General features: G+C 56.4%; 3 protein-coding genes across 9 annotated transcripts in view; 1 reads left to right on the top strand and 2 right to left on the bottom strand.

The window, feature by feature from the left end:
• The window catches only part of TMEM104 (transmembrane protein 104), a 51654-nt gene extending 47488 nt beyond the window's left edge, over nt 1-4166 (bottom strand). For 2 of the 3 annotated variants that reach the window (XM_036900085.2, XM_036900087.2), the window contains exons 1-2: nt 4023-4166; nt 3293-3409 (exon numbers count right to left, since the gene is read on the bottom strand). In XM_036900085.2, coding sequence (XP_036755980.1) covers nt 3293-3337 — 45 coding nt within the window. In that variant the 5' untranslated portion in view covers nt 3338-3409; nt 4023-4166. Of the gene's footprint in view, nt 1-3292; nt 3410-4002 lie in introns of all 3 variants that reach the window. The other variant, XM_036900086.2, reaches the window with a different exon arrangement.
• An 83-nt stretch (nt 4167-4249) lies between these two features.
• Nucleotides 4250-8230, top strand: NAT9 (N-acetyltransferase 9 (putative)). 4 transcript variants are annotated; one of them, XM_057501681.1, is made up of 7 exons: nt 4250-4313; nt 4914-4999; nt 5912-6021; nt 6589-6732; nt 7357-7416; nt 7620-7711; nt 7793-8230. In XM_057501681.1, exons 2-7 carry the CDS (start codon nt 4923-4925, stop codon nt 7967-7969), a joined length of 660 nt encoding a protein of 219 aa, XP_057357664.1. In that variant the 5' UTR covers nt 4250-4313; nt 4914-4922; the 3' UTR covers nt 7970-8230. The 4 variants fall into 4 exon arrangements, with proteins under 4 accessions (XP_057357664.1, XP_036756001.2, XP_036756002.2 ...); XM_036900106.2 differs by having other exon boundaries at nt 7617-7711; XM_057501680.1 differs by lacking the exon at nt 4250-4313 and adding an exon at nt 4335-4394 and having other exon boundaries at nt 7617-7711.
• Nucleotides 8231-10174: 1944 nt separating this feature from the next.
• On the bottom strand, nt 10175-26120 carry NHERF1 (NHERF family PDZ scaffold protein 1). 2 transcript variants are annotated; one of them, XM_036900089.2, is made up of 6 exons: nt 25461-26120; nt 15635-15796; nt 14602-14755; nt 12417-12457; nt 11262-11351; nt 10175-11020 (listed from the first exon to the last, which is right to left on the bottom strand). In XM_036900089.2, exons 1-6 carry the CDS (start codon nt 25920-25922, stop codon nt 10829-10831), a joined length of 1101 nt encoding a protein of 366 aa, XP_036755984.2. In that variant the 5' UTR covers nt 25923-26120; the 3' UTR covers nt 10175-10828. The 2 variants fall into 2 exon arrangements, with proteins under 2 accessions (XP_036755984.2, XP_036755985.2); XM_036900090.2 differs by lacking the exons at nt 10175-11020; nt 11262-11351 and adding an exon at nt 11383-11760.
• Nucleotides 26121-26203: the final 83 nt, after the last annotated feature.

Genomic DNA, 26203 nt, shown 5'->3' with positions numbered 1-26203 from the left:
TGTGCCTCCTGCCCTGCCCCACAGTTCCCACTTGCATTCAAGACCCATTCAAACATGCCTCCTAATACAAAGTCCTTTCCAGTATCCCAAATCCGTCTCGCTCCCCGCTTTTGAACCGCTGGAACAGGATCACTTCCTTCGCCCTGGTCTGGGTTTTGTATGGTGGTGTATTTACCTTTCCCCTATTGGTAAACCTGAGGCTCACAGTGGCCACGGCTGTGGCCTGGACCTCACTTCTCTCTGCGTTTCTCAGGGTCCTGGCACACAGACTTTAGGTAGGCCTCCTCAGCGGAGCTGACTGGGTCTGGCTCAGGTCCTCTCTCACATGAGTCTGGCCACCTTCGTCCCATTTTAAATGCCACAATCTCAATTTGATCCCATAGACAGACTCCAGAAGGATTAAAACAAGTCTGAATCATCTTCCTGCAGCTTTATTCTCTGTGTTGCTTTTATAAGCAGTAACACTTATGAAGGGTAGAACCTTATTTCTTTATGGAAAATGGCCTTGGTGATGAGTCTCATGATGGAAGTAAAGAGAAAGCAAAGAGTCCTGAGAAAGTGATGGTTCTTAGCCAGAAGTTTAATGGGGAAATGAAATAGCACAAGAGGTATTTGTAAATTCAGGGATGCCTGAAGGCCTTGGGATACAGCGGCTCAAGGGCATTCTTGTAGGGGAGGGTTTCTCAGCCTGAGCACGGTCGACATCTGGGGCCAGGTCACTGTGTTGTGGAGGCTGTCCTGGGGACTGTAGGATGTTTGACAGCATCCCTGGCCTCTCCTCACTAGATTTCAGCACCCTCCACCTCACCTCTATGTTGTGATGGTCTCTAGACGTTGCCAAAGTGGGGGAGGGAAGAGGGGCAAGATTGCCACCAGCTGAGACCCACTGCTGATAGACACAAGGAAATAAGCACACACCCAACAGAAACTTCAAATAAGTCTCAGTGACAGAGGCTGAACTGGAGGAGGCACAGTCCTGTTCCTTGGGACGGTTGACCTGCCCCCTGTGCTCTAGGGGGTTCAGTGCAGTGGTCTGACTGCCTCATCTCCTGTCCAGCGGCCTCACCCACAGCCGTGCAAGAGCTGAGGGTTATGGGAATCCTTCAATGGCTTCCCCAGTGACAAGCTGCCACAGGAAACAGAGGGCAGCAGAGATGCGGAAGCAATGACCAGGATTTAAGGCTGTGAAACAGATGCTCTTTCCCTAGAAAGCAACAGCAATGGGCTCGGGCAAGGCTGGCTGGTGAAGGCGTCCTCAGCAGCTGACCCTTGTATAACACCCATCTGCTCCATCCTTTGCTTTGATCACAGTCCCCTTCAGTCCTGAGCCACTCCTGGCCCCCGTAAATGGGGAAACAGGCATACCTGCTCTAGGATCACTTATGGGGGAACATACAGGCCTGAATCATGTTCCTGTGTCCAGAAGGATCCTTGAGAGGGTCTGTCATCTGAGCCTACTGTGCGGCTCGTCTGCCCATTGCCAATATTTTATGCAGAACAGTGCAAGCCCAGGTGAACACCCCTGACGGCCATGACAGGGAAAAGAACTCACAGCAGGGCGACACAGAGGCAAGGGGAGGCTTTGCGCTGGGAATAACCGGGTTATGGGCCGATGCACTGTCACACACCAAGTAAGTGCTCAGTGTCTGGGTCCTCCAAGGAAGCCAGAGGCTCTGCCCAGTGCTGAGCAGGGGAGTTCACAACAGCATCCTCAGCAAAGTCAGTTTCACAGCTGTCCTGGGCTCAGCGGATGAAGAATCTTACACCCGTCTCCTGGTCTCCCGGGGGAATCAGAAACCATTCTCCCAGGATGGCAGAGTTAAGGAAGAAGGTATGTTCTCTTCTTAAACTCTGATCACTAACTCCTGATTAACTGCACCTCATTCTTAACACCACCCATCTTTCCCCTACATCTCTCTTCACCAGGAGGATAAGAGGATACAACAAGCAGCTGTTTAGAGTGAACGCCCAGAGTCCACAAATGCCCTGAAACACAAACCTCAAACAAAACCAAACATATAGGAAATGGAGAAAAAAGATTTTAAAAAGCAGAACCCACTGAGGCTTTTAGGCCAAACTGCCCAATTTCCTGTGGGCACTTGCTGACATGTGAAACGAATACTTGAACAACTGGAGACACAAGAAAAATGGCCAGATCAAAGATTAGTCCTTCCCAACTCAGTTATAGAAATGACTCCTTTCCTCAACTCTAAGTATATAGATGCTGTGAGACACAGGAACATCTTCTCACTGGTGACTTTTATGGGCAGTGGGGACATTTTATTGCTGATACCAAGAGAAGGCTGTGAGCTGATACACAGTTACTCAGAAGAGAGGGGCATGATTCAATCCACTCCAAGGTTCAAAGAGGACTTCCCTGATTAACTGCAGAGGGAAGGAGGCTCCCTTGGTGCTACACATGACTGGCACAGATGCAGCAGTAAGACTCTGGTGCAAGGAAGGCTTTTTGCCAGCTGTTCTCAGAGATGCTTCCCCATCTATCACACTACAGCTCCAGGGCCTGTGGAGCTAGCAGAAACAGAGCAGGGATGCCCAGGCTAGGGAAGTTAAGTGCAAAGCAGGGCAGCTGTTTACAGTTAGGTAAGTTCTAGAAAGAGATCTCGTACCCTTAAGGCAATGCTGCTTTTCCTGGGGATACTTGGTAGCAACATGAGTCAATCATTTGATTATTCCAGTCCCCCAGCTACTCATCCACGCAAGAAGGCTCCATGGTGTAACCATGACCAATCTTATATTACACAAAGAAAATAAACTGTGTGTGTATGTTGTGGGGTGGGTGGAGGGGGAACTGATGCAGACCCAACACAGTGAGCAATCCATCACTCTCATTTTCTAATTACAGACTCCAAACTGCAACTGGAAGTCTCCGCATGCTTTCTCTGCCTCTCACACCATCCAAGACTGTAAGTGTTGTGCAACTTAAAATTCAGCTAAAAATCAAAGTGGTTTCAAACTGCTGAGATGAGCAAAACCCGGAGTCAACAGCTGTCCATCATTCTCCATCTGAGCAGCACAGGGAATGGTAGGGGCCCTGAGATAAATATTATAAAGAGCGAACAAGTCAATTTTGTTTTCTTGATCACTCTCTGATCAACACTGAAGAAGCAATCAAACTCTTACTACGTGTTCCGAGTCAGGAGAGCAGCAACTCGGCTGCTGCTGAAGAGAGTTCTGGCACACTGCTTTCACCAGGGACTACAAAAGCAGCGTGCTTCTCTAGAAGCCAGGGGGCACTGACGTGGGCAAAACAGGTTCTGAAAGTAAAACTCACGTAGGGAGAATAAAGCTCCCCGGTTTCTGTGATTTCGCCCGCCATTTCCAAAAGTGAGGAGGGGTCAGTCGGCAGCCGAGGTTCCTTCCGTGCGGAGGCGGCGGCGGCTGCGGCTCCCTAAGGCGAAAGAGCAGGCTTAACTTTATGATGGACGCAGGCTGCAGAGCCCCAACCCCATTCCTGTCTTTTTATTAGAGACACTTAAACGGCCTCAATATATGTCACAAGACAGCCCGGAGGCAAGGGTCCCCCTGCATGACTCTCACGTGGGTGGTTTCTTCTTTTTTCCTTGCTGTGCAGGGCATGCATGTTTTCACTGCCGCTCAGACTCCAACTGATTTAGGGGCCCCAGAAGCCACTAAGTCTCACTCATCACAAGCGCCCCGTTTGCACACTCTACAGTGACTGTCCCATTTAATGCCAGGAAGAGTGAGCTCATGCAGGGCAGCCCAAGTAACTGTGTCTCCTCCGCCTAGGAAAACGGGCTGGGGGGTTTTCTAGGTTGTCCCTAACCTAACTCCTTGCCCCAAAGCTTCTCTTTTTTAATGGGGCCTCCACTTCCCGCCCCCCAATTTGCCTTCTGCTCTGCCTTAAGGCTTCCCACCCTCAAACCTCCTCCTCTTCTCAAGAGCCCTGCTCCGAGCCTCTCGCCGACTTCTTCCCCCCTCCAGGAGAAGCTCGGAGTTTGATGCCACCCCAGCCCATCCCACCTTCCCACGCGGCCGGACACCTGCAGCGTAGCTCGCTCCGAGCCTCCGCGCCCACCGCCTCCAGCCCCTCGGCAGCGGCCGGCGCCAGCTGTCCCGAGCCAGCGCCCACAGCGCGCATGCTCCTGAGCCAGGAGCCCACCTTTTCCGCGCGCGCCTCGGGCGGGGGCGCAGAGCGCTGATTGGGCGCCTCGCGGAGGCGGAACCGGGATTGAGCCCTAGCAGCTGCCGTCTGCGTGGCGGAAGTGGGCGACGCGCTGGCGGGAGGGACAGCAGCCAGCCAGCCGGTGGCGCAGCCGTGCTGGTTTTAAGAGGTGGATCTGCCCTTTTACTTGGGACGCTTTCGTCGGCAGGGAGAGAGTGTGAACTTAGCCGTTTCGGGACGCCGGTAGTTGGTGGGTGGGGGCGCGGGGCGGTCGAGGAGAGCAGCCTGTAGCTCCACACAGAGGGGAGGGGACTGGGAACTTAAGCCCGGCCCCAAAGTGGCCTGGTGGACTTGGCTTGCGGGATAAGAGGGAGGGGCCAGAGCCCAGTGGGTGGTTGCTGAGGAGAGGGGTTGCGCGTAGGTTTAGGGCAGGGCTGAAAGTTGATCCTGGGGCGGGTTTCAGGGTTAGGGCAAGTGATGGGAACTTTGGGGATAATTAATGCTTGGGTTTGAGGCGTCCAGGTTTTGGGAGGGGGGATGGAAGGGACCGGTCGAAATAGCAGCTCAGGCTTAGCTCCTTGAGGTGGGAGTCAAAGGTTCTTTAAATATATTTAACCAGCCCGGTTCTCCTTCTTGCAAGGGGTTTAGAGCCCGCCTTCTCTGAAGTGTCTGGAAAAAAAGGCCCAAGGCACTTCAACAACTTACCCTCAGAAGGCATTTAGCTACTACCCTAAGTGGAAGGTTCTGAAGTCTGTCCTCTCACCTGCAGGCTGCTCCCATGAGGTTAAATCAGAACATTTTGCTGCTGGGGAAGAAGGTGGTGCTGGTACCCTACACCTCGGAGCACGTGCCTAGGTAACCATTCCGCCTGACACAGGATGCGAGCTCGCTCTCCAAGGCACAGTAAGGAGGGTCAGCCTTCCTTAGCCCAAATATCGGGCTGTTTCCTCTGCGTAGGACAAATATTGGTGTGAGAAGTGATTATATACAGGCAAAAGTGAAAACGTAAGCAGCGGACTGTGACTTCCTTGGAAGAAGTTGCCCATCCCTGTTTTTCCCTTTCACCCTCCCAACTTCCCTTTTGGATTTACAGCAAGGAAATGAAATGTGTGTAAGAAAAAAAAAAAAGTTTTCTCGCCCAACTGTAAATTAGTGACGTTCTCTGGTGCCAGTAAATATGCTCAGTTCTTGGAGACTTAATGTGAGCGTGTCATAAACCTGAGCTGGGCTCTCTGATGTCTATTGATTTGAAAGCACAGGAGTGAGTCACAGGGCAGGACTCTTGCTGGAGCAGCTGGCGATTGTCTGGTAGACTGGGATAGTGGTGATGTAGGGGTGTATTCTCTACTTGTAGTTTTTCTTTGTATGTGTCGGGGGAGGGTGCGGTTCTTGATGCTTGGCCTTTGTGGAGATCTGTACAGCTTTGTTTACTGAGGTCAGCTTGCCATATATTTCCCGTCAGGAATTTGAGGAACGTTTGGCTTTAGACTGCTCCCCTGCACTGACCCTTGAGACTGGATGGGAAGCTGGATGGATAGAACTGACCCCTCGTGCTGTCTTCTTGTAGGACTGGCCTGACTCTAGGTCTTCTATTGTGGCCCTCTGCCGTAGAAGCAATGATAACCCTTTCTTTGGGTCTTCTGTGAGCCCTGTGTTAGCCCCGTGGGGTTCTCCTTTCTTACCATCCATTTCTTCATCTCATAGAGTGTCAGACCCATGCTTCTGAATCAGTCCTGCATGTTGAAGGCCATCTCTGTGTCCCTGCAGGTATCATGAGTGGATGAAATCAGAGGAGCTGCAGCGTTTGACAGCCTCAGAGCCGCTGAGCCTGGAGCAGGAATATGCCATGCAGCAGAGCTGGCGGGAGGATGCGGACAGTGAGAAGCAGAGGCCTGGGCTGGGCTGGTAGTGGGAGGCCTGACTCCAGAGGCAGTCTCCAGCTTCCCTCCTTTCTCACTCCCAGTTGAAGCCCTTCTGGGGCCACAGAAACTTTGTGAAAAGCGCTTTGTGCAAAGTCTGAAAGGTGCCTGAAACCCATATACTATTATGCCCGCTGTAGCCTGTCCCTGTGGCGCATGCTTCTGTCTTTCTGCCCATTCAGTGCACCAAGCTCAGAAAGACTAGCAGAAGTAAAGCATTTGGGGCACTGGATGTAAACTGAGGCCTGTTCCTCACATCCCTTGCCACAAACTCAGTTGTGGTTATTGCTCTTCTTTGGTTCCCATGCTTTCTGAGAATACAGTTGTTGTTTGGAGAAGGCTGTCTTTTCCTTCACGAGACAGAGTTAAGTCTTTGTCGTCAGCTGAGGGAGACTGTGGGCCCCCTTGTCCCCTGACGGTCTCAGAGATGGTGGTGGTCTAGAGGCCTCTAGTTTGGGGAGAAAACTGCCCTCACCTCACCCCTCCTGGGAGTACAGGCAGTAACCTCGGCCCCTCCCTCCCTAGAGTGCACCTTCGTTGTGTTGGATGCCGAGAAGTGGCGGGCCCAGCCAGGCCCCACTGAGGAGAGCTGTATGGCGGGAGATGTGAACCTCTTCCTCACAGACCTAGGGGACCCTTCCCTGGGGGAGATCGAGGTCATGATTGCAGGTTTGTTCTGCCTGGCCCCGCCTGCCTTCCCTCCTAGCCTTTGGATCTGCTGAACCTTAAGGCAGTCGAGGCTGCATGGGGCAATCAGAGAGCTCGATGGGAGGCTCCGTGTTGGTGAGCCCAGCACCTGGCCTGGGCAGACTGCCCATCAGCCTGGTGCTTCATCCTTGCTGGTTCACTTTATTCCTGTCTTGTACTTAGATGTGTACTTAACCTTTGGTTTGGGGGTCTTTACATTTGAGCCTGCCCCACTGTTGGGAGGGGGCTGGGGGCCCTCTGAAAAATAAAAGATCTCCCCTGGAGCCTCTCCCTATGCTCTGGGAAGAGCCTCTCCAGTTTCTGTGTCCTTGGTCCACAGCCTTCCCCTAAGGGGCTGCTGCCTCTCCTGTTGAAGCAGCACACTCAGGTTAAGGCGTCAACTCTGGGGCAGGTTGCTGGGGGTCCCCAAGCTGGGAACTGTTGGGAGAGTCCTTGAACTTCTCTGGGCCTCTGTTTGCATGTCTGCAGAATGGTAGTCATAGTTCCAACTTCATAGAGTTGTGGGGACTGAATGAGGTCCTGTCTGTCAAGCGCCTGCCCTGGAGCCCAGCATGTGGTGCCAGTGACTGCCGTTGTCTCTCCTAGAGCCCAACTGCAGGGGCAGAGGCTTTGGCACAGAGGCCGTTCTCATGATGATGTCTTATGGTAAGGGAGTCTGAGCAGAAAAGTGGGGAGAAGTGGCCAGGCCCCAGGTGAGGCCTAGGGGTTGGGAGTGAGCCTTCCTCAGGCCTGAGTGTGGGTGTGGGTGACAGGTACCCACTGCACATGAGGACAGGAGGGGTGGGAGGTGCTGGGTTTGGGGGGACTTCATCCTGCAGCTTGTCCCTCTCTCTCATCTCTGGGAGGAGTGGCCAAGCTGGGTCTGACCAAGTTTGAGGCTAAAATTGGGCAAAGAAATGAACCAAGCATCCGGATGTTCCAAAAGCTTCACTTTAAGCAGGTAAGGACGTCTGTGGCTTGGGGCTGGGTATGCCAGCACTTGTGGCTGTTAACTCAGCAGGCTGCTCTCTGGCTCACGCAGGTGGCCGTGAGCAGCATCTTCCAGGAGGTGACACTGAGACTGACAGTGAGCCAGCGGGAGCGGCAGTGGCTCCTGGAGCAGACCAGCTACGTGGAAGAGAGGCCCTACAGGGATGGGTCATCGGAGCCCCACTGTGTCAGTGGCTCCACAAGGCCAGAGCCCTGCACCAGGCGGTGAACCGACGGGCTTGGGTATGGAGTGCTCCTGGCCTCCTGCAGGCTGGCAGCGTGGCTGAGTGACTCCAGGGCCCACCCGGACTCAGGCTCTCGGAACCTGGAGGGAACAACACAAATCCGCGGGAGGACGGATGCAGGGTGGAGCGGGGAGCTGGAGGCAGAGGGGACCCTGGCAGATGGGCAGGATCTGCCTTCCCCTGAAGGCCAGAGGCACCGCCCTGGGGCTGAGGCCTGGCCCGGAGTAAAGTGATCATGCAGCTTTCTCTGTTTCTTCACTGGGCCTGAGTGAAACTGAGCTCCCAGGTCCGCAGCCCGCAGCATCCAGCCCAGCATGGTAGGAAAGGGGCAGGGGCAGCTCACGACCATTTGGTCTTGCAGAAGCAGGCTGGGTGTGAGCCTGGGCTTGGGAATGAATGAGCTGGGCCCTGGAAGGACAGATAGGAGGTTTAGAGAGAGGGCAAGTGTCCTTCCTCTTCTCCCCTTTGGAGTGTTTAGGAACGAGTGTTGGATACAGCTCCTCGTGCCTAGAGCACCCTTCTTTTGATGAAACCTGGAGCCTGCTGCTCAGTTGCAAGAGGTGCAGGAGGAAATGGAGGCCACTCCGTGGTACCCTTCTGAAGGTACTGTGGCCTCGCGCTGGCCACTCCTCACCCTTCAGCCTCTGTAGCAGCTGCACCTGACGAGCCCACCAGGGGGCGCTGGAGGCACAGGTTTGGGATTGCCTGGCAACTGGTGCCAGGGAGCCCCAGAGCTGGGCCTGTCTCCCCATCTCAGAACAAGGCGGGTAACCTTTGGCTCCTAACTGTCCTCCATCATAACTGGGGGACTGAGAAGAAAGGCCAGGCCTGTTTCAAACAGTTGTGGAAGACTCCTGAGGACACTTGAGGCACTCTGAGGAGGAAACAGTCCCAGGAGAGGGGACCTGCTGGAGGACTCAGCGTCTGATGGCAGAACTACAGTGATTGCTGAGGCCTCCTGGCAACCAGCCCCGTCCAGCCTGGCATCTCACACCAGACTAAGCACATGGAAAACTAGAATAGAAGAAACACCTGGGACAACAAGCTTTGCTGGCTGGGGCCTCTCGGCCATGAGTTACCTCTGAGCCACTGTTTCTCCCGTCTGCCTTCAGGGCTTCCCCACCCAGTAGGTGGGGGTAGGGAAGGCGCCTCCACAGCCTGAGGGGCAGTCCTCAGGCTTGCTTACCTCCCCCTCTCCTCAATGGGTCAAAGGATAGAGGTTGGGGTTGGGGGAAGGCCACACCTACCCCATCAGGGCCTGGGGCATTTGGTGCCAAGGTAAGGGCTTTTTTGGATAGCTTCTCTTACTGCTGGTTGAATCTAAGCCCTAACAAAAGAGAGCCAAAGTGTGATCAGCCCTTCTCTAAGCCCCCAGTGATCCCTGGGTCCCCTCGTTGATTCACTGTGTCTTTTTTTGTTCTTAGTTCCGGGAACCTGGATTCTGAGTGACCTTCCGGCTTGGCAAGAGCAGCCTAGGGCCAACTCCCCCTCTTTCCGAGCGCCTGCCCTGGCACTTCCCAGCTCTGCAGCCTTGGCCCTCAGGGGCCACCCTGATAGACCTCCAGGTGTGGCCTCAGGTGCCAGATCCAGAAGGGACCTGGACCTCTTGTGGAGGAGCAGGGCATTTCGCCCTTGGAAAGTCCCCCTTCACACTACCTGCCGCAGGGCATGTCCCCACGCTCAGCAGGCTGGTCTTGTTTTCTCCTAGTCTTGGACGACTGCCCTCCAGTCTTGTCTGTGGCCAGATAAGATAGAGCACCTGGCGCCAGCTCACGTCCCTCCTGGGAATCCCGCACCCCACGTTCCAAACCCAGCTTCGTCTGTGATTTACATGTTCAGTGCTCCTGTAATTAGAGGAACTGCTCAGAGCCCTCTGTGCATTTGGGTCTCAGCTCCCACATCCCTATAGGGCAGCCTCTGCACACAGAGGCATGCTGACCCCTGAGCAAAGCACGTAGGAACTGGGTGGCTCCGGCTCTCACAGGACGTGTGTGGCCCAGGCAGCTACAGGCTTGAGCCCTCTGGGAACAGCCACCCACCCACACCCCATGCCTGGCTTAGGAGCCCGGGAGCCCAGGGCTACTCTCCCCCTGGGCCACCCTCTGAGCCTGAGGCCACCCTGGGAGCGCCCATTCCCCATTTCTTAGAGCCAGGAGGACAGAGGCCTGAAGGAAGACGCAGAGGCTGAGGCAGTTTGGAGAAACCAGTTGCATTTCTGATGGAGTTTTCTTAACAATGGTGGTGCCTGGCTCAGGGCTGGGCAGGGGGAGCCAAACCCTCCCCATGCTGTCCAGGGCTAAGGGGGTGGGAGCAGGAACAAAAAACCTTTAGGCCGAGGCCACTGCTATGTCCTGGATGCAACAACTTGAAGAATCATGTTAATGAAGGAAAAAAAAAATCAAATGAACAAAACAAACATGCCCAAGCTAGTCTCGGGATGATGGGCCCCATCTGCTGTGAGATGCCGCGCTGTAATCAGATCCTTGATCAACCCTGGACCCAGTCACACCTGGGGTGGTGAGGGAAGATGACCTCTCGCCTGGTCCCATGATCCTCGCTTGGTTTAAATCCCAGTGATGTCCCAAGAGGGTGGCGAGGGGACAGCCAGTCGGCGGAAGCACTCAGGAGGGGGGACAGTCTGCTTTTTGATTGGGAGGGATGGAAAAACGACCTTCTGTGAGGTAAGGGAAGAACACAGTTCTCTAGAAAAATCAGGAAAAAAAGAGGGAGCTGCTGGTGTTGATTTATGTCAATTCAGGGGCAAGTGGGGGGGAGGAAAAAGAGGTTGACTGTGGAGCTGGCCTGGCCCTTCCACCTTTCCTGGGTGGCCGGTGCAAGGGGTCTCAGAGGTTGCTGAAGAGTTCGTTTTTCTTGCTCCAGTCCATCTGCGGGGCCCGTTTGCTGCTGCGCTTCTGGTGGGCCCTCTCTTTGGCCACAGCCAGGGAGATGTTGAGGTCCAGGATGGGGTCAGAGGACGAGGAGGTAGATGAGGGTGCTGCAGAGTCCTGTTTCTTGGGGCTGTCCTGGGAATTCAGCTGCGAGGAGGAGGAGGAGGACACAGGGGGCATGGTCAGTGCCCAGTAAGGTGTCCTGGTCCTCAGCCCTGGTGAGGTGACTCCCTTGGGGGTGGCACCAAGGGAAGCCAGGTCACAAGAACAGGATGTGGCTCAGCACGTGACCTCCAAGGCAGGCTGGTGTGCCAGGAACGAGTGTGGTCTGGGACTGGGCTTCCTGCAACCCCCTGCCACCCCCTGCCCGCTCAGCCAGCCAGCCTACCTCCTCACTGTTATCACTGGAGGTGGATCTTGCCAGGGCTGGCCTGGGGCTCTCGGAGGCCACCTCGGCCAGGGCTTCACGACTGTTCTCCTGGTACAAAGAAGGAGGGGTGGGGGTTGGGCCGGGAAGTCCTGAGCAAGGAGGGGAGTTCCCAAGGAAGACAGGTGCCTTGGTCTGAGAAATTCCACTCAGGCCCTTGCCACCCACCCCAAAGCCCCATGCCTAAGCCCGCCAGCGCCTCCTGGGGGATTTACACTTTCACGTTCTTCCAAGGATCAGCGGGTAGTCTGGTTCTACAGCCCAGGTGGGAGTGGCGTCGTGGGATGAGCCGAACTGCTCAGTCCTCCAGTCCTCCCAGTGTAGCCTTCAAGGCTGACTCACCTTGTAGGCAAGTGATGGAGGAGGGGCTTCTCTGCTTGGCATGGGGACACGTGTGATGCTCCCTGAATCTCCTGTGGCCCTGCTGTTTACTTAGACTTGACCCCAGAAATCTCGAAACCTTAACCCCAAAGCAGCCAAGAAGGGCTTTAATGGAGTAAGGTGGATGAGAGCTCTCGACCCCTGGATAGAGTGATGGAAGGTTCCGGTGGCCCAGGGCTACGTCCCTTGGCAGGAGCCCCTGGAGAAGGGAGGCCTTTGAGCAGACCCTGCAGAGCTCCTGTTCTGTGCCTGACCCTTGAATCGGCCCACCCCCTGGCCAGTGCTTCAGCCTGGTGCTCAGCCCTGCCTGGGTTCCTCTGCAGCTCCGGCTGGCATCTCGCCCTGCCTCCCCTCCCCTTCCCTTCTGCCAGGGAGGAGGGGCTTTGTTCTTCCAACCCAGATTGGAAGTAGCAGGGCCAGCGCAGTGCACGTCCAGACACTGAAGCTCTGTTCTCGGGGGGAAGAATGGCTTCCTCTGAACGGTGGGGAGTTGGAGGCAGGGCTTGTCACCCAGGATGGCTGCTGCAAAGGGCCTGGCCAGGCCTCGCCCTCCCGACCGTAAGCGCCCTAGGCAGAGCCGAGGAGTCCACCAGCAGTTACATAGCCTGGAGCTCAGGGGTGAGCAGCCTGGACACCAGGGACTCGACCTAAGCCAGCTGGCCGCCCTCCACCTTCCACCCTTTTCCCGCAGCCCCCAGACTGAGCCAGAGGAGCAATTAGAGGGCCTGCCTTTACCTTCTGGATCTCCCCATTGGTGAAGGGCTCGGGCAGGGGACCTAGGTGAAGGAAAAGGCAGAGGTGAGTCCAGCAGCTCTGGGGAATGCCAGTGCAGTGCAGCTTGGAGGGGAGGGAGACCAGGGCTGGGCACATGCTCTGATCCGTCTCCTGACTGCAACCCGCTGGACGTACATTTGCCATTTTGATGACTCAGCTGACACAGTAACGGCGTGTGTGTAACACAGGTTTCATAAAGCAATACTTTTATATTGAAAAAAAAATGCTCTTTGATATTTTCGATTCAGTTTCATTTTTTAAAATATGTTGGTCTCTGCCTACTCAACTGATCTCATGAGCCACTGATGGGTAATGAGCTGTTTGAAAAAAGTAGTGTCCTGGAAGGGGTGGAGATCCTAGGCTGGATGCCTGAGAATCACCTGGGAAGCTTGTCAGAAATAATTCCTGGACTTTGGCACCCAGAGCTTGTGATTCAGTGGGCAGGCCGAGGAATCAACATTTTTCAAATGCTTCCTAGATAATGATGGTATCACCAGAACTGGAACTACATCCCAGATGACGGTTAGTACCTGCCTCCGCTGAAAGAGAAAATAACCCCAACTCTTTGGCTTGCCAGTGTGGAAATGAGGGGACAAGAGGGCTCAGGGTAGTGTCCGGGGTGTGCCCTGCCCCAGCCAATGGGAAACCTGGGGGTGTCAGCAGTGTCAGAGGGAGAGAACACCAGCCTAGGACCACCCTCACTGGGCTCGCTGCACACAGAGGTCCCACATGGCTACAACGGGGACTGTTCCAGCATATCCTCCTTTCAACACCTGCAGCCCTCCCACGGCGGCCAGGGGACTGCTGACACACAGGGACATTTACCCACTCTCCCCAAGCCAGCCCCTTCCTTTTGAACTCCACCCTGTCTCATGGTGGCCAGGGGGCAGCTGCTGGGAGGGGGTGCATTCCCCTCTTTGGGGACAGTTCCATCCCATTGGAGCAGGGTGGGGACACCAACCTGGAGGGACACCTGGGGAGGAGACCTAGCCCCAGGCCTCTCCCTGTGCAGGTCCTCTGGCTAGAGGTCGCCACCACTAGTTCCCAGGGCCCTTCCTGCCCAGCTAGAGTGAGACAGGAGAGAGGATATCTGAGGGTAGGGGAAGAGGGGGGCTGGAGATGGCAGGGGAGGAGCGGAGTGGAGGTCCAATTTCGGTTGTGTCTTCCCACATCATGTCACCAAGTGCAAGGCTGGGCTTCTCTGGGTCTCAGTATCCCCCTTACTGAGGAAGGCAATTATCTTGAGTTATGTGGTTCCCATGAACTTGGGACATGAGGGTAAGGGGCTGCCCCACCTCCCAGGCCCCAAGTCTGCTGGGGACTTCAAACTGACCCATCCCCAGGAGACCCTCAGGACCCATGGGCCCCTCCAGCTGGAGGTCTAAGTCTGTGGCAGGAACAGCGGGACCTTTGTGTGGACCCCCCACCCCCCGCCAAGAGAACTCTGACACCCCTGGGAGGCTCCACCTCTTACAAAGTCCAGAGAGTTTCCACCTACCCCACATCCCCCCAAGGAGCCATCTTCTCAGGGAGAAAGTCCAGACTGGGTAGCAGAGCACTGCTTGCCTGACTCCTCCCTGATCCAGGGTAGCAGCCCTGCCCCGTCTGGCTTGGGCTCAGGCAGGGGGAGGTGCAGGGCTTGGCAAGGGGATGTGGGGGATGGGGAGGGCAGGGGCGCAGGGACCGATGGGGGACCCACTGCTCCCTACAGCCAGCAAGCCTGGGTTTCCAAGACAACCTGAGGGAAGGGAGGGGAGGCCCTGGGCCCTGTCCATTGGACTCTGATCTGACCACGCAAAGGCTGGAGGCCTCTCCGGAGTTAACCCTTTCTTTGTGTCAGCACTGCCCTGAGAACCTGCGGGGGTGGAGGCGTTGGGGGCTCAGGTCTCCCTTTGGTACGGCAGCTCCACCCTATCCCACCCTCCCTGGTACCAGCTCACCACTATCAGGGGCCAAACTCAGGAACCTACTGCGGCTCCCTGATTCTCTCCTGACTCCAGGCCCCTCCCTCCAAACCCGCACCTCTGGGCCTCCCGTGCAGGGCCAGGAGGGAGATTTGATGCAGAAAGCTGCCCACCCACAACCCAGGACGCACTGAGTGTGGGGCGCAGCCAACATCCCCGGCTCGGCTGTCCACCCAGCTCACCATGCAGGTGCTCCTGGGATGGGGTCACCTTGCACTTCTTGAAGAACTCGTCGGTCTCCTTGTCCACCACCAGCAGCTTGGTCTCGTCCCCACCGGCCTTGATGGCAGATACCACATCTCCATGCTGCTTGCCCTCCATGCAGACCCCGTTCACCTGGGGGTGGGGGTGGGGTTACCAGCACAGGCCTCAGCTGGGGTGGGGGTGGGGGTGGGGAGGAGGGCTAGGTGGAGGAGGTGCAACTGGTCCTTTCTGTCCTTGGCCAGTGGGCAGCCTGGGGACACTCATGCCCCTTGCCCAGAGAGTCCGAAATCAGGCCAAGGGACAGTCAGTGGGGGAGGCAGGACATGTGGGAAAAGCCAAAGAAATGATCTAGACGAGACTAAACAAACACAGCTGTGACAGAGGGGACAGGAAGATCGGGGTCGGGCCCCAGCTTCTCTGTGCACTAGCCATCCGACCCCCCCCCGGGCCTCAGTTTGCTCACATGTAAAATGAGAGGTCTTGCGAAAGCTGCTCTTCCAGCTCTAAGGTTCTAAGACTGAGATTCTGGGACCCGCCCAAGGCACTTGGCTCACGTTTCCTCTCCCACTGAGCCCGGTCCCATGGTGTACGAGCATATGAGTGCACGAAAGGCCTCACCCCTGGAGAAGGCGTTCATCCCTCCTGCCTATGCCCAGCATGGGGGCCTCAGGCGGTGGGTAACTCTGGGGTAGCCCAAGACGCTGGACGGGTGGGTAAATCACGTGCCACCGAGTGTCTGCTCAGGGGAAAAACTGCCCGGGGATGTGGGGGCAGGAGAGGAGTCAGCCCTTCTGTCCGTCCATCCATCCATCCATCACCCATCTTTCCTCCCTTCCTTCCCTCCTGCCCACCCTTGTATCCCCCCCACTCCTCCATCTATCCAGCACCTGTGGGTGGCCTGGGCCCAGGGGCTAACCAAGGAGCAGAGGGTGTGCAGGCTGCCCCAGGAGTGGCTTATCTGCGGGGGGCAGTCAGGAAGGAAGAGCCCGGGAGGAAGGCAAGAAACACTACCTCCACGATGCGGTCCTTGGCCCGGAGCCCCGAGGCCTCAGCAGGCGAGTCTGGGTCCACTGCCCGGATGAACTGGCCTGGCTTGGACTTGTCACTGTGCAGGTTGAAGCCATAGCCATTGGCGCCCTTCTTCATGGTGCAGAGCCGAGGCCGAAGCTCACTCTGTGGGGATGAAGGAGGGTCCATGGCCATTCCACATCATCCCGGGTCTTGCCTCCCAGCCCCTCTGTACCTTCTTCTCTGCAGTGAGCAAGGCAGCGGATGCTAGGCAATGAGCAATGGCCACTAAGGGCCCTGACCCTGGTTCCAGCACCATCCTCACCCCCCCACACACTAGCTATGTGCCCTGAGGAGAGTAATTTCCTTCTCAGAGCCTGGGGTTCCTCATTTATAGATCATTCTATATATTCTATAGTGCCACCTGCCTCCCAGGGTTGCTGTGAGACCCAGTGAGATAATTAACATACATGGAAACATTTTACAACTCTGAAATCCCTGTGCACGTGTAGATTTTCCCACTGTTGTTAAGACTAAAGAATGGTCACGTGAGCTGAGGAGGGAGATTCTGGAGATGTGGGGCCAGGTTGCTCCAAAAGCCCATCCCCAGCTGGGCGTGGAGGAGGCAAGGGAGGGGTTGGGGAAGGAGAGGAGGGCTTTTTAAAGGCCTCCTGCCCCGACTTGCTGGCCCCAGGAGGCAGCCGCCACCTGAGGCTCCCCAGCCCTCCACTCTCAGGGGGTGGCGCAGGCTGACTTGGCTTCCTTTAAATACCTGGGTGGGTCTTTCTGTGTTTCAGGATGTTGGTGAGGGGTGTGGAGTCACCAATGTAGGAAGGAGGGGTGACCGCTGGCCTGCGTTTACCCTAATCAGGGACAGAGGCCTGGGACTTCACTCCAGGCGCCCCTATCCCAACAGCCAAGACAATTAAATGAGTATAAACAAGTAGGGGGCCCCACTGAGGCGCTCTCTGCCCCACCGGGTTCTCGTGCCCCTGGCTCCTCGCTGCAGGGCCCGCTCCCAGCAGGCCTGCTGATGCCACCGCCTGCTGCTTATCCCTGCGAGGCCCCCACAGCCCACCGGGACCTTGTTCTGGGCGGTGAGGCTCTTCTCCCCTCCAGCTAATCCCTCCACAAAGCTGCCAGGCAGCCCTCCCCGGGCCCAGGTAAGCAGAAACAGGTCCGACCAGTTGTCACCACCGGGCAGGCTCAGCCTTCTGTCTCAAGGAGGCGGGGAGGGGGTGGCTCTCATGTCTCTGCTCCTTCCACCGCCCCTCACTCCAAAGAGCTTTCCCACAGCAGCCTGGCCAAGTCTCTCCCGTTTCCGAGATGGGGAAACAGACTGGGGACGATCAGCCCACTGCCTGACATCACACAGCCTTACAGTGTCGGAGCCAGAACACCAGCCGCGCTCTGGCCCCGTGTCCCTGCCACCATCCGTGGGCTGGCCCTTAAGGATCCACGTCCAGCCTGAGAGGAGGCCCACTTGGAGCTGAGGCCTCAGCAGGCATCACAAACACCGGGTGGCCCTTCCTGCAGGGGTTGTAGTCTGCCTGCCAGGAGGCGGCTGGGAGCTACAGAAACCACAGCCTTCCTTCCGGGTGCTCACAGCCTCTTGCAGCCAGGGCTGCAGCCGTGGGCCAGGTGGTGAGGCAGTGGGCAGCCCCGGGCTCAGTGTGTCAGCGGAAGGGGGATCTGGGGGCTCAGGGTACTCTCCTGGCTTTCAGGCCTGGTCTTCTGTGCTGCAGGCTTCCCTCACCGATGATCCTCGGCACATTTCAACCCTGGACCTCTTGCCTAGTGACCTGTCATTAAAGCTGGAGGGCCTGTTTTGAACCTGACTCCCTTCTTCCAGCACCAAGCCATGAGGATTGAGAGTGTTGAGGACCCAGCCTGAGGGGTCAGGGCCCCTGCTCCCTTCCCCCTGCACTGGGCCCTGTGTGATTGCCCTCTGGGGGTCACTGGGATGGGAGGAGAGGAAGCCTCAGGTAGTTTTCTGGAATGTTCAGACACCTACAGAGCTCTGTCTAGCTCCTTCCTTCTCAAATCCCTGGAGGCTCCCTCCCTTTCCATGGGAGGGCTGGGGGCTTCCTTTTCTTCCAGGAAGACCCGTCCTTCACCCCTCCCACAGCTGTCTCCAAGGGGTGTCACTGGCAGCTCTAGGTCAGCCCATCAAAGGAGCCCATCTCAGCCTGGGTGCAGGCTGGTGCTGCCAGAAGTCCCTGGGGGCAGCCTCCCTGGGGATCTGCAGGGCCTGGCCCCGCACTGAGAAGAGAAGATGGAAAGGTGTCAGAAACCTGGCGGGAGTGTGGCTGCCATTGCTCCTGGCCCTACATCCCCAGAGCTGGGCAAGGCCTGGGTTCTGCCTCTGGGGACAGTGGAAAAATGGGAAGTATACCTGGTATGTGGCCTGTAGGAGCTCAGGAGGGGCCTGCCGCCATGGTACCATATTCAGAGGGGTGCAGAGCCAGGGTGAGGGGGTGACCTCAAGGGGAACATGGCCCCAGGGCGCTCAGACACTCAGGGGGTACTCCATGACAATGAGAGCGCAAGTAAAAATCAGGATCTGTTCAGCAAAGAGACTGGCAGAGACCTGGAAGTGGGAGGAAGGACCGCGAGGCAGTGGTGGCCAGCGGGCAGCACAGGTGGGCAGGGTGTGGCTGGGGCCTGGGTGGGTCTGAGTCTCTCAATTCCAGAAAACAGCAGACCAGAAAAGACCCTGCCAGGACAGCTGCCCTTAGACTCCTCTCACAGGGCCTCTCCCACCCTCAGGTCCTCAGGCTGCCCCAAATCCTGTCCCAGGCCTGCCATGGCTTCCCCCTCCAATACCTCCTCCCCACCCCAAAGAGAGCCCAGCCCAGCCCCAAGTGGCCACCCAGTCACCTCCACCCACACAGCCCAAGGGAGTGGACGGCGGGCACGGAATTCAATAGGTGCCATCAGCAGCCACCTGGAAAGCTGGGGAAAGTCGATATACCTGAATCCTGGTGACCGTCTCTGGGGAGCAAGCCCAGGGCCAATCCCTGCTCCTCTTCAGGAAGGGCAGCTGGTGGCCAACGCCCCACTGGGCCCAGCCCCTCCCTGGATGGTGCCATGGTGATGGGCTCTATAGAAAACAACCAGGCTGTTTCCAGCTGGTCAGCCAGCTCTAGGCCCCAGAAGGGGTGGGCTGTGGGACCAGAAGCCCACCAGAGTGGCTAGGGGAACAATAGGGGTGACCCTCACCTCCCTTTCCCCGACCCAGTCCAGCCAAGGGCTCTTAATTTATGCAGATAATGGAGCCCTGCTGCCCCATATTAGGAAATCAGCCCCAACAACAGGGCAGGTGAAAAGGAGATGGGGGGTGGGGAGGAGCCCTGGCCAACGTGGTGGACGTGGCGGGGGTGGGGGGCACGTCGGGGGTAAGGAACCGTGGCTGCTGTAGGTGGCAGCTCTGTTCATTCCACAGGACTCAGGCGACAGTCTTGGGTCTTGTTTCAGCTCTTCAAGGAACCCAGGATGGTAACGTGTCTGAGGGTAGTGTGTGACTGGGCAGCATGGCAGCACTGTCCTCAGGGCAGGCTGGGCAGTGCCCAGAGGTCTAGGCTGAAGGTATCCTCTCCTTACTGGGGGATGGAGGTGGGAGTTGGGGTAGGGGTTTCAAACAGTTTGGTTGCTACTGCCCCATGCCCTATGACCCCAAAGTGGCTTCATTTCACACTGTAGGACCTCACCACCAGGTCTGGGCAAACTGAGGAATGTTGGACACCTCCATTTGCAAAAAAGGAGCTGCTCCAGCCCTTGATCTTGTACTTACTCCCAGTTTCTCAGTGGGAAGCCCATTCTTGGGAGCCCAGCAGGGTGGGATCCAGATATGCTAAAAGTGGGGGCAGCTTCTCTGACACCCCCACACAGGGGCCCTGAACCAAGCCTCTCCCTCTTGCTCTTTTCTCCAGGTGCTGGCCAGAGACCCACCGGAGGGAGTTTGGCTCAGGTCTGCCCAGGGCTGGGCAGGCCTGGGACGGAGCAGGCTGGTACATGGGCTGCTGCTGGCTGGACACTATCCAAGCTGGCCACCCCATGCCTGCTTATCCCGCAAGCACTCCATCATCATCCCTCCCCCATCTCCCAGAAGTTGCTGGATTTAACCCCTGTGGGCTGTTCCAAGAAGCTCTGTGAGGACCTTCAGGGAGCTTGCGAAACTGACCTTATGGAAATAACCCACAGCAACTACCCTTTACTGAGCGCTTACTACCTGACGAGCACTGCCCTGTACTTTCTCATTAAAGCCCAAATATAATGCTGTGAAGACATATGTAGTATATATATAAGGAAAGTACTATGGACTTCATCCCAAACTCAGGTTCAAAGAGATCGCATAAACTGCTCAAGTACATGCAGCCCTGAACTCAGATTGAGAGCAGCAGTATAATGCCAGTCATGTATGTATATAATATAAAATGTTCTAGTAGATACGTTAAAAAGAAAAAAAAAGAGAGAAATAATTGTAATATCTAATTTAACATAATATATCCAAACTATCATATCAGCAAAATGGGATATTTTACATCCTTTTACTTGTACTAAGTCTGCAAAATCTGGTGTGCATTTTACACTTGTTGCACATAGAAGTTTGAACTTGCATGTTTCAAGCAGTAAGAGCCACATGTGGCCAGTGATTGCCCCCGTGGCCCGCACAGATCCTAGAGGCCACATCCTCATCCATTAGGCTGTCAGCCACACACACTCTTCTAAATCCCTATGGCCTTTGCTGTTTGAATCAGCCACCCATGATCTAGTAACTTCCACACGGAGAGCATGGAGCCTTTTCTCTGGGAAGTCAGAACTCTGGCCTCAGACACACAGCAGGGAGCACTTACCCAGACCTCAGGGGGTCTGTACCACTTGTCCTTTTCTAGGGCACAAGAACCCAAGGGTTGCCTAAGGGTCTGGGGACATGGCAAGCTGTCCTATCCTAAGGAATGGAGAAGGAAGGCCAAGGCCAACAGTCAAAGTCAGCCTCCAGGGGGGTCTTTTGTCCATCATGACATAAGGGCCAGGGACAGAAGCCTGCCCCTTCTTGGCTGAGACCTTCCATCAGGGCTGTTACCTTCCCTGATAGTACTTGAAGCACGCCCCCGGGGACAGAAGCACCTGGGATCTAAGGGCCTAGCTTCTTGGATCCTCGCAGGGAGTTGGTTCAAGTAGCCTGAATTTATGCCACTCTGATGACTCTCGTGTGGCCCAGAATGTGATGGGCAGAGATGCCCAGCTGGAAAGTCAGGCCCTCAAGCACAACCCAGCTGTGTGGCTGAATGGATGAACAGGCGCTGGACTGAGAGCAGCTGGGTTGCCCGACACACCCCCTGCTACGCTCTCTCCCAGCTGAGAGCCCTGGGGCCGCCCACCTGAACTGGCCAAAGCTGAGTCTCCACATGATAGACAGGCAAAGGGCGGAGTATCTGCCTCACAGAGTGGGCGTATGGATTGAATGAGATAAGGCATGTTATTACATAGCACGTTGACAGACACAAATAATAACTATCACTTATTGAACAATTATTATCAACTGACAAAATGGAGAAAGTACCTAATTTGCAGGGTTACCATGGGGAGTCAATGAGATGTATATTGATATTTTTATGGCACAATGCTGGGCACTAGAAATTTGAGTTTCCTTCCCAGGTAGGGCCATTCTATCTCAGAGCAGAAAAAGAGCAGAGTACCTATAATTGGGGCCTAGGACTCTGGCTTCTCTCTGTTAAGAGGTCTGTAGCACCAACAAGATCTTGGCTAGGCCCGTTCTTCCCCTAATTCTTAAGTGCTCACCCACGTTCCCAGGGCCCTATGGGAAGGGACATCTGGGCAGGAAAAGAGGGGCCCCCATGTAGACATACAGAGTTCCTTGAGGAGGAAGCCCCATTCTCGCTCCCCAAGAGAAGTACCTCTGGAATTACTGATCTGACTTTACAGGAACCTGAAGGTAAGAACCTGGGGCTGTCCCAGGGGAGAAAGAGATCCCAAACATGTGGCTTAAGGGGATGAACGAACAAACTATCACACACCATGTCCATTTCAAACCCAAACACCCTGCAGCTCAAACCCTGTTCTGCCCTCCCAAACTCCAACTTGATCAGAGTCAAATGGCCTGCCTGTCTTGCCACCTGGGTTGCCTGCACCGTCTGTGCCTCTGGGATCAGCGTCAGATCTGGCAAGAACCCATCCTAAGCCGGGTACTTACATACATATACACACACATACCATCTCATGGAATTGCACCCAAAACCCTGTGGGTGGGTGCTGGTGTCCTCATTTCCCAGAGGAGGAAGCTGAGGCTTGCAGGGAACAGTTAGGATCCCAGCGCCAGTGGGTGTCAGAACTTGGATTTGCACATGATCTGGTGGACCCCCAAAGCCCAGAATTTTGGTTTTCTAGTCTTAAAATGGAAGCTGCTAGTAGACAGTAAAAGGAGTGGGTAGGTTCTATCTGGAATTCCGGTCTCTCGGTGTGCTTCAGGTGCAAACAGGCCCAGGTGTGCTGGACCGAGATGCATTAGGATAAAAGTCCCTGTTGGCTGGTACGCATTCATTCATTAATTCAAATATTATTTATTGGGCCCCTCTGGATTTTGTGCCAGGCACAGTCCTGGGGACATGAACACAAATAAGCCACAGCTGTCTCCCTCAGGATCCATCATGCAGTGGTGGTGGGGACTATGAACAGATGACTCAAATATTGTCTGCTCAAAGCGATAAAAGGTGTAAGGACAGGGAGCAGAAGGAAGAGAGGAAAGGGGGTCATTCGGCCTGCGGGGTCCCAGAGACACTCCTTGGTCTTAGAGAGCGTGCTGGAGAAGGGGACTAAGGCTCCAGCCAGTGTGAAGGCTGAGAGTGCATGGCGGGCTTGAAGGGAATTCTGATCCTTGGGGTGGTTTTGAGGGGATGGGGACTAGGAGGAGTTTGCACCCAAGAGGGATGGTGGAAAGAGTAGGGGGCCAGACTGTGAAGGGCTGTGAAACACCATCTGATCATTCAACAATGACCCGGAACTGGGCACTTACTGAGCACCAGGCCTGGCCTGGCCACAGCCGCTCTTGCCCAGCAAGACAGGCAGATCCAGGGCTAGTTGCCCCAGGGGTGGGTATGTAATAATCTCTGTGAAATATTTATTAGTTAAAATACCAACAACCAAGGTTTGCTGAGCACTTACTTAGTGTCAGGCTCTGAGCACTTGCTTGACAGGAGACAGCAGCGATTGCCCCCAACTTACACAAGAGGAAACGGAGGCTTACAGAGGTTAAGACACTTGGCTGGAAGTGGCCCAGCTAGTACAGCTGAGCTGGCTCAGGCCTGCCAGCTGTCACTGTGGGCCCACGTGCCAGGTGCCAAGCTGCAACGTTTAGGTCTCATTCTGTGCCTGACGGTGTTGCTGCTCCCCACCCCTCCCCACCCCTCCCCCGGGGAGGTGGGGAAAGCCATCGACAAAGCAGGTTGGCAGAGCTGGAAGTACACCTGTACCTCCTCCTAGACCAGTACTATGGCCCCCCTCACCCTCTGCCCTGTACAGTCTCAACCCAGGTTGGGCTTCCCAACGTCACGTCACCAGCACTCACTCAGTATTGTTCCACTGAACACCTTTTTCGCTTGGGAGAACTAGTGAAGATAACATAACAGCGCCCACTTAGTGAACAAATTCAGGTTAAAACTAATAAGTAAAACTCAAATGCTATATATAAGAGATTTTTTTTTTTTGGAAAAAAAGTAACTTATGATATTAACATTTTTTTGCCATGGTAAGGTGGGTCATCTGCATGCCCACCATACTAGATTTCATGGGAATTTCCTGACATAGGGCCTCAACAGGGCTGAGAAGCTGTGCATAAGGCTGCAGGAATCCTGCACAGAGCTGGGATTTAAATGCCTGGGCATAAAGGAGCTCAATCTACTAGGGGCTCAAATACTTCCCATTATTTAGAAAGTTCTAGAGAAGGCAGGTACCACTGTAATCCAATACTTTCCCCTCCCCATTTTATAGAGAGGAAAAACAAGGCTCAGAGAAGTTCTGTGACTTGCCTGTTGACCTGAAACCCCAACCCCAGGTCTGGCTGGAAGTGATTCTGCCCTTCTCCTGGTCTGACAAAGTACACACAGATGCAGGTGTCACGCCACCAACTGGGAATCCGGTTCTGTGGACACCCAGAGAGCAGGAAGCCAAGCCTTGATGCCTTTTCAGATGGCCTGGCAAGGACATCACGTGCTAGGTCAAGCCTCCACTCTGGCCCGGGCAACCCCCCACCTGCCCCCAGGCCCAACCGCACCCAGCAGTAAAACCTAAAGGGCGGTGGGAGGAGCTGAACTTCACTGCAACTTGGGGGTGGGGGTAGGTTATTCACACAAGTGCCAAAGTCCAAAAAAAAAAAGGGGGGTGGGTGGGTGATGGCAAATTGATGCACTCAGCACAAACATGACAACTGAATTTCTGCCTGGGATCAGAGGTCATGGGCTCCAAGTTCCTGGTGTCAAACCCCTACCGTGGTGCTCCCACTCTTGCCAATGCCAGCCTGGCAGCAGCAGGAAGTGGGAGCCTAGCGGCCCTGGCATTCCTGGCACCCAGCTCTGGCTGGATGGGACTACTGGTGACCTCACTTCCTTCATTTCCACCAAACCAGTTGGTCCTTTCAGGCTCCACCTCCTACCTTGAGGCTGAACTGTGCTCTTTCTCTGTCCAGGGAAGCTCCTGCTGCTACCATGGACACCCCTGTCACACGCTGCCACCAGGCAGAGAGCTGGTGCAAGCCAAATGGGCCCTGGGGAGACCCAGGCACTGCCCCCCAGTAGTCTGCAGCCTGAGGCCTACCCTTCATTCTCTGGGGACAGGAGCTTCAGCACAACTCCTGTTTTGCCACTGCCCCTCCGGCAGCTGATCCAAACTGGGATTGTTTGGGGAAACACCAAACAAGGGCAAAAAGCCACCAGCTTGCTTACTGTCTGGGCCTGGAGACAGAGCAAACTGCTTGCCAGTCGTGAGCTCCTGTGGCCGCTCCTGGGCCCAGGGCCGCGGGACCCCCCCCACCTACCCGCAGCCATTTCTCCTCCTCCAAGGCCCTCCCTCCCGCGGCCAGATAACAAGCTAGCGCTTACTCCTCACATTCCTGAGCCGCATAAATCCTCCTGGGGGGCAGGGCCGCCCCCCACCCCACCTCAGTAGCCTCTGCGCCTCCTCCCGTACCCCACCCCCACGCATCGCCTTGCGAAGGCGGGGCTTCCCCTCTTAGAAGGCACACCGACTTCAGGGGGAGGCTGAAGTCCGGCCGGGCTGAAGTCACTGACACACACAGCGGCGGGACGGGGTGCGGGGACAGCTATGCCTGCGTCCCTCCGCTCCCAGGGCCTGGGCTCCGAGCAGGAAGAGGCTGTTACACCTCTAGCTTTTTGAAGTCGGGGCGGTGGAGGAAGCTGGCACCTCTGGGGCGGTTGGGAGTGGGGTGGCCGAGGAGCCGGTCCTGGGGGGGCGGGGCTAGGGGTTCCGTAGAACCGCACCACCAGCGGAGTCGAGGAAAAGGGGGCTGGGCCCCTGAGCCGCCCTTCCTCACCCACTCCCAAGGCACAGGAGGTGCAGGTGGCAAGGGCCTCGGAGTACCAGTCCGGTCTGGGGACGGGGTGCGTGTCGCGGGGACGCAGCCCAAAGCCTGTAACTGCCAGTACGTCCGGCCAGAGGGCGGAAGCAGGCTCCCCCTCGAGGATCGAGTTTCAGAAAGAACAGGCGGGCACCCGCCGGGGCACCCGGGACGCCTGGGACTCTCCCCGATCCCCCTCTCCCACTCCATTCCAGCCTCGCCTCCCGGCCCACTTACCTGCTCCGGATGGCTCTTCTCGGCCTCGCGTGACTCTGGCGTGGCGGCCTGCGGCTCATTTTGGCTGCCAGCCTCCTGCGCCTCGGCGGTTGCCGGCGACTCGGCCTGCCCGGGCCCGTCCTGGGCGAGCAGTAACTCCTCCCGGACCTGGACACCCAGCTTCTGCAGCCGCTCGTCCGTCTCGGGGTCAACCACCAGCAGGCGCACGGCGTTGAGCGCGGCGCGGATCCGGCTTACCACCTGCTGGTGGGTCTCCTTCTCCACGTTCTCACCGTTCACCTCCACCAGCCGGTCTCCGGCCAGCAGCCCCGCCTTCTCGGCTGGTGAGTCAGGCTCCACCAGCCGGATGAACTGGCCCATCTTGCCCTTCTCCCCGTGCAGGTGGAAGCCGTAGCCATTGGGACCTTTCTCCAGGCAGCAGAGCCGGGGCAGGGGCGCCCCAGCCTCTGCGTCCGAGCTCATCTCGCCCTGCGACAGCTCAGCGGCGCGATGCGGGATTCCGTGGGGGGCTGGAGGTGGGACGGTCTGCGGACCGGGAGGTGAGAGGGAGCGCAACTGGGAATACCCGTGCCTCAGGACAGGTAGATCGCGCAGGTGTCCCAACAGCGGCGACCGCCAGCTGCGAGGGTCCAAAACGGGAACGCGCGGGGCAATCTACGCCTCGCGCGGCGTCTCAGAGTTCCAGAACCCGTCCCGGCCACTTATTTCGGGAGGCGGGGCCGCGCCGAGGGTGTGGACCTCCA

This window comes from Manis pentadactyla, chromosome 4 (assembly GCF_030020395.1).
Source record: "Manis pentadactyla isolate mManPen7 chromosome 4, mManPen7.hap1, whole genome shotgun sequence".
Classification (NCBI taxonomy): domain Eukaryota; kingdom Metazoa; phylum Chordata; class Mammalia; order Pholidota; family Manidae; genus Manis; species Manis pentadactyla.
This window is presented reverse-complemented; position numbering and strand designations above follow the sequence as displayed.

What these genes read in the sequence shown, in the direction of transcription:
- NAT9 (XM_036900106.2), top strand. Translation starts at nt 4,923, where the DNA reads ATGAGGTTAAATCAGAACATTTTGCTGCTGGGGAAGAAGGTGGTGCTG. An exon ending in GATCGAGGTCATGATTGCAG is followed by an intron (nt 6,733 to 7,356) that starts GTTTGTTCTGCC and finishes TGTCTCTCCTAG; the next exon opens with AGCCCAACTGCAGGGGCAGA. An exon ending in TCTCATGATGATGTCTTATG is followed by an intron (nt 7,417 to 7,616) that starts GTAAGGGAGTCT and finishes CATCTCTGGGAG; the next exon opens with GAGTGGCCAAGCTGGGTCTG.
- NHERF1 (XM_036900089.2), bottom strand. Translation starts at nt 25,922, where the DNA reads ATGAGCTCGGACGCAGAGGCTGGGGCGCCCCTGCCCCGGCTCTGCTGC. An exon ending in CCAATGGGGAGATCCAGAAG is followed by an intron (nt 11,352 to 12,416) that starts GTAAAGGCAGGC and finishes TCTTTGTACCAG; the next exon opens with GAGAACAGTCGTGAAGCCCT. An exon ending in CCAGTGATAACAGTGAGGAG is followed by an intron (nt 11,021 to 11,261) that starts GTAGGCTGGCTG and finishes TCCTCCTCGCAG; the next exon opens with CTGAATTCCCAGGACAGCCC.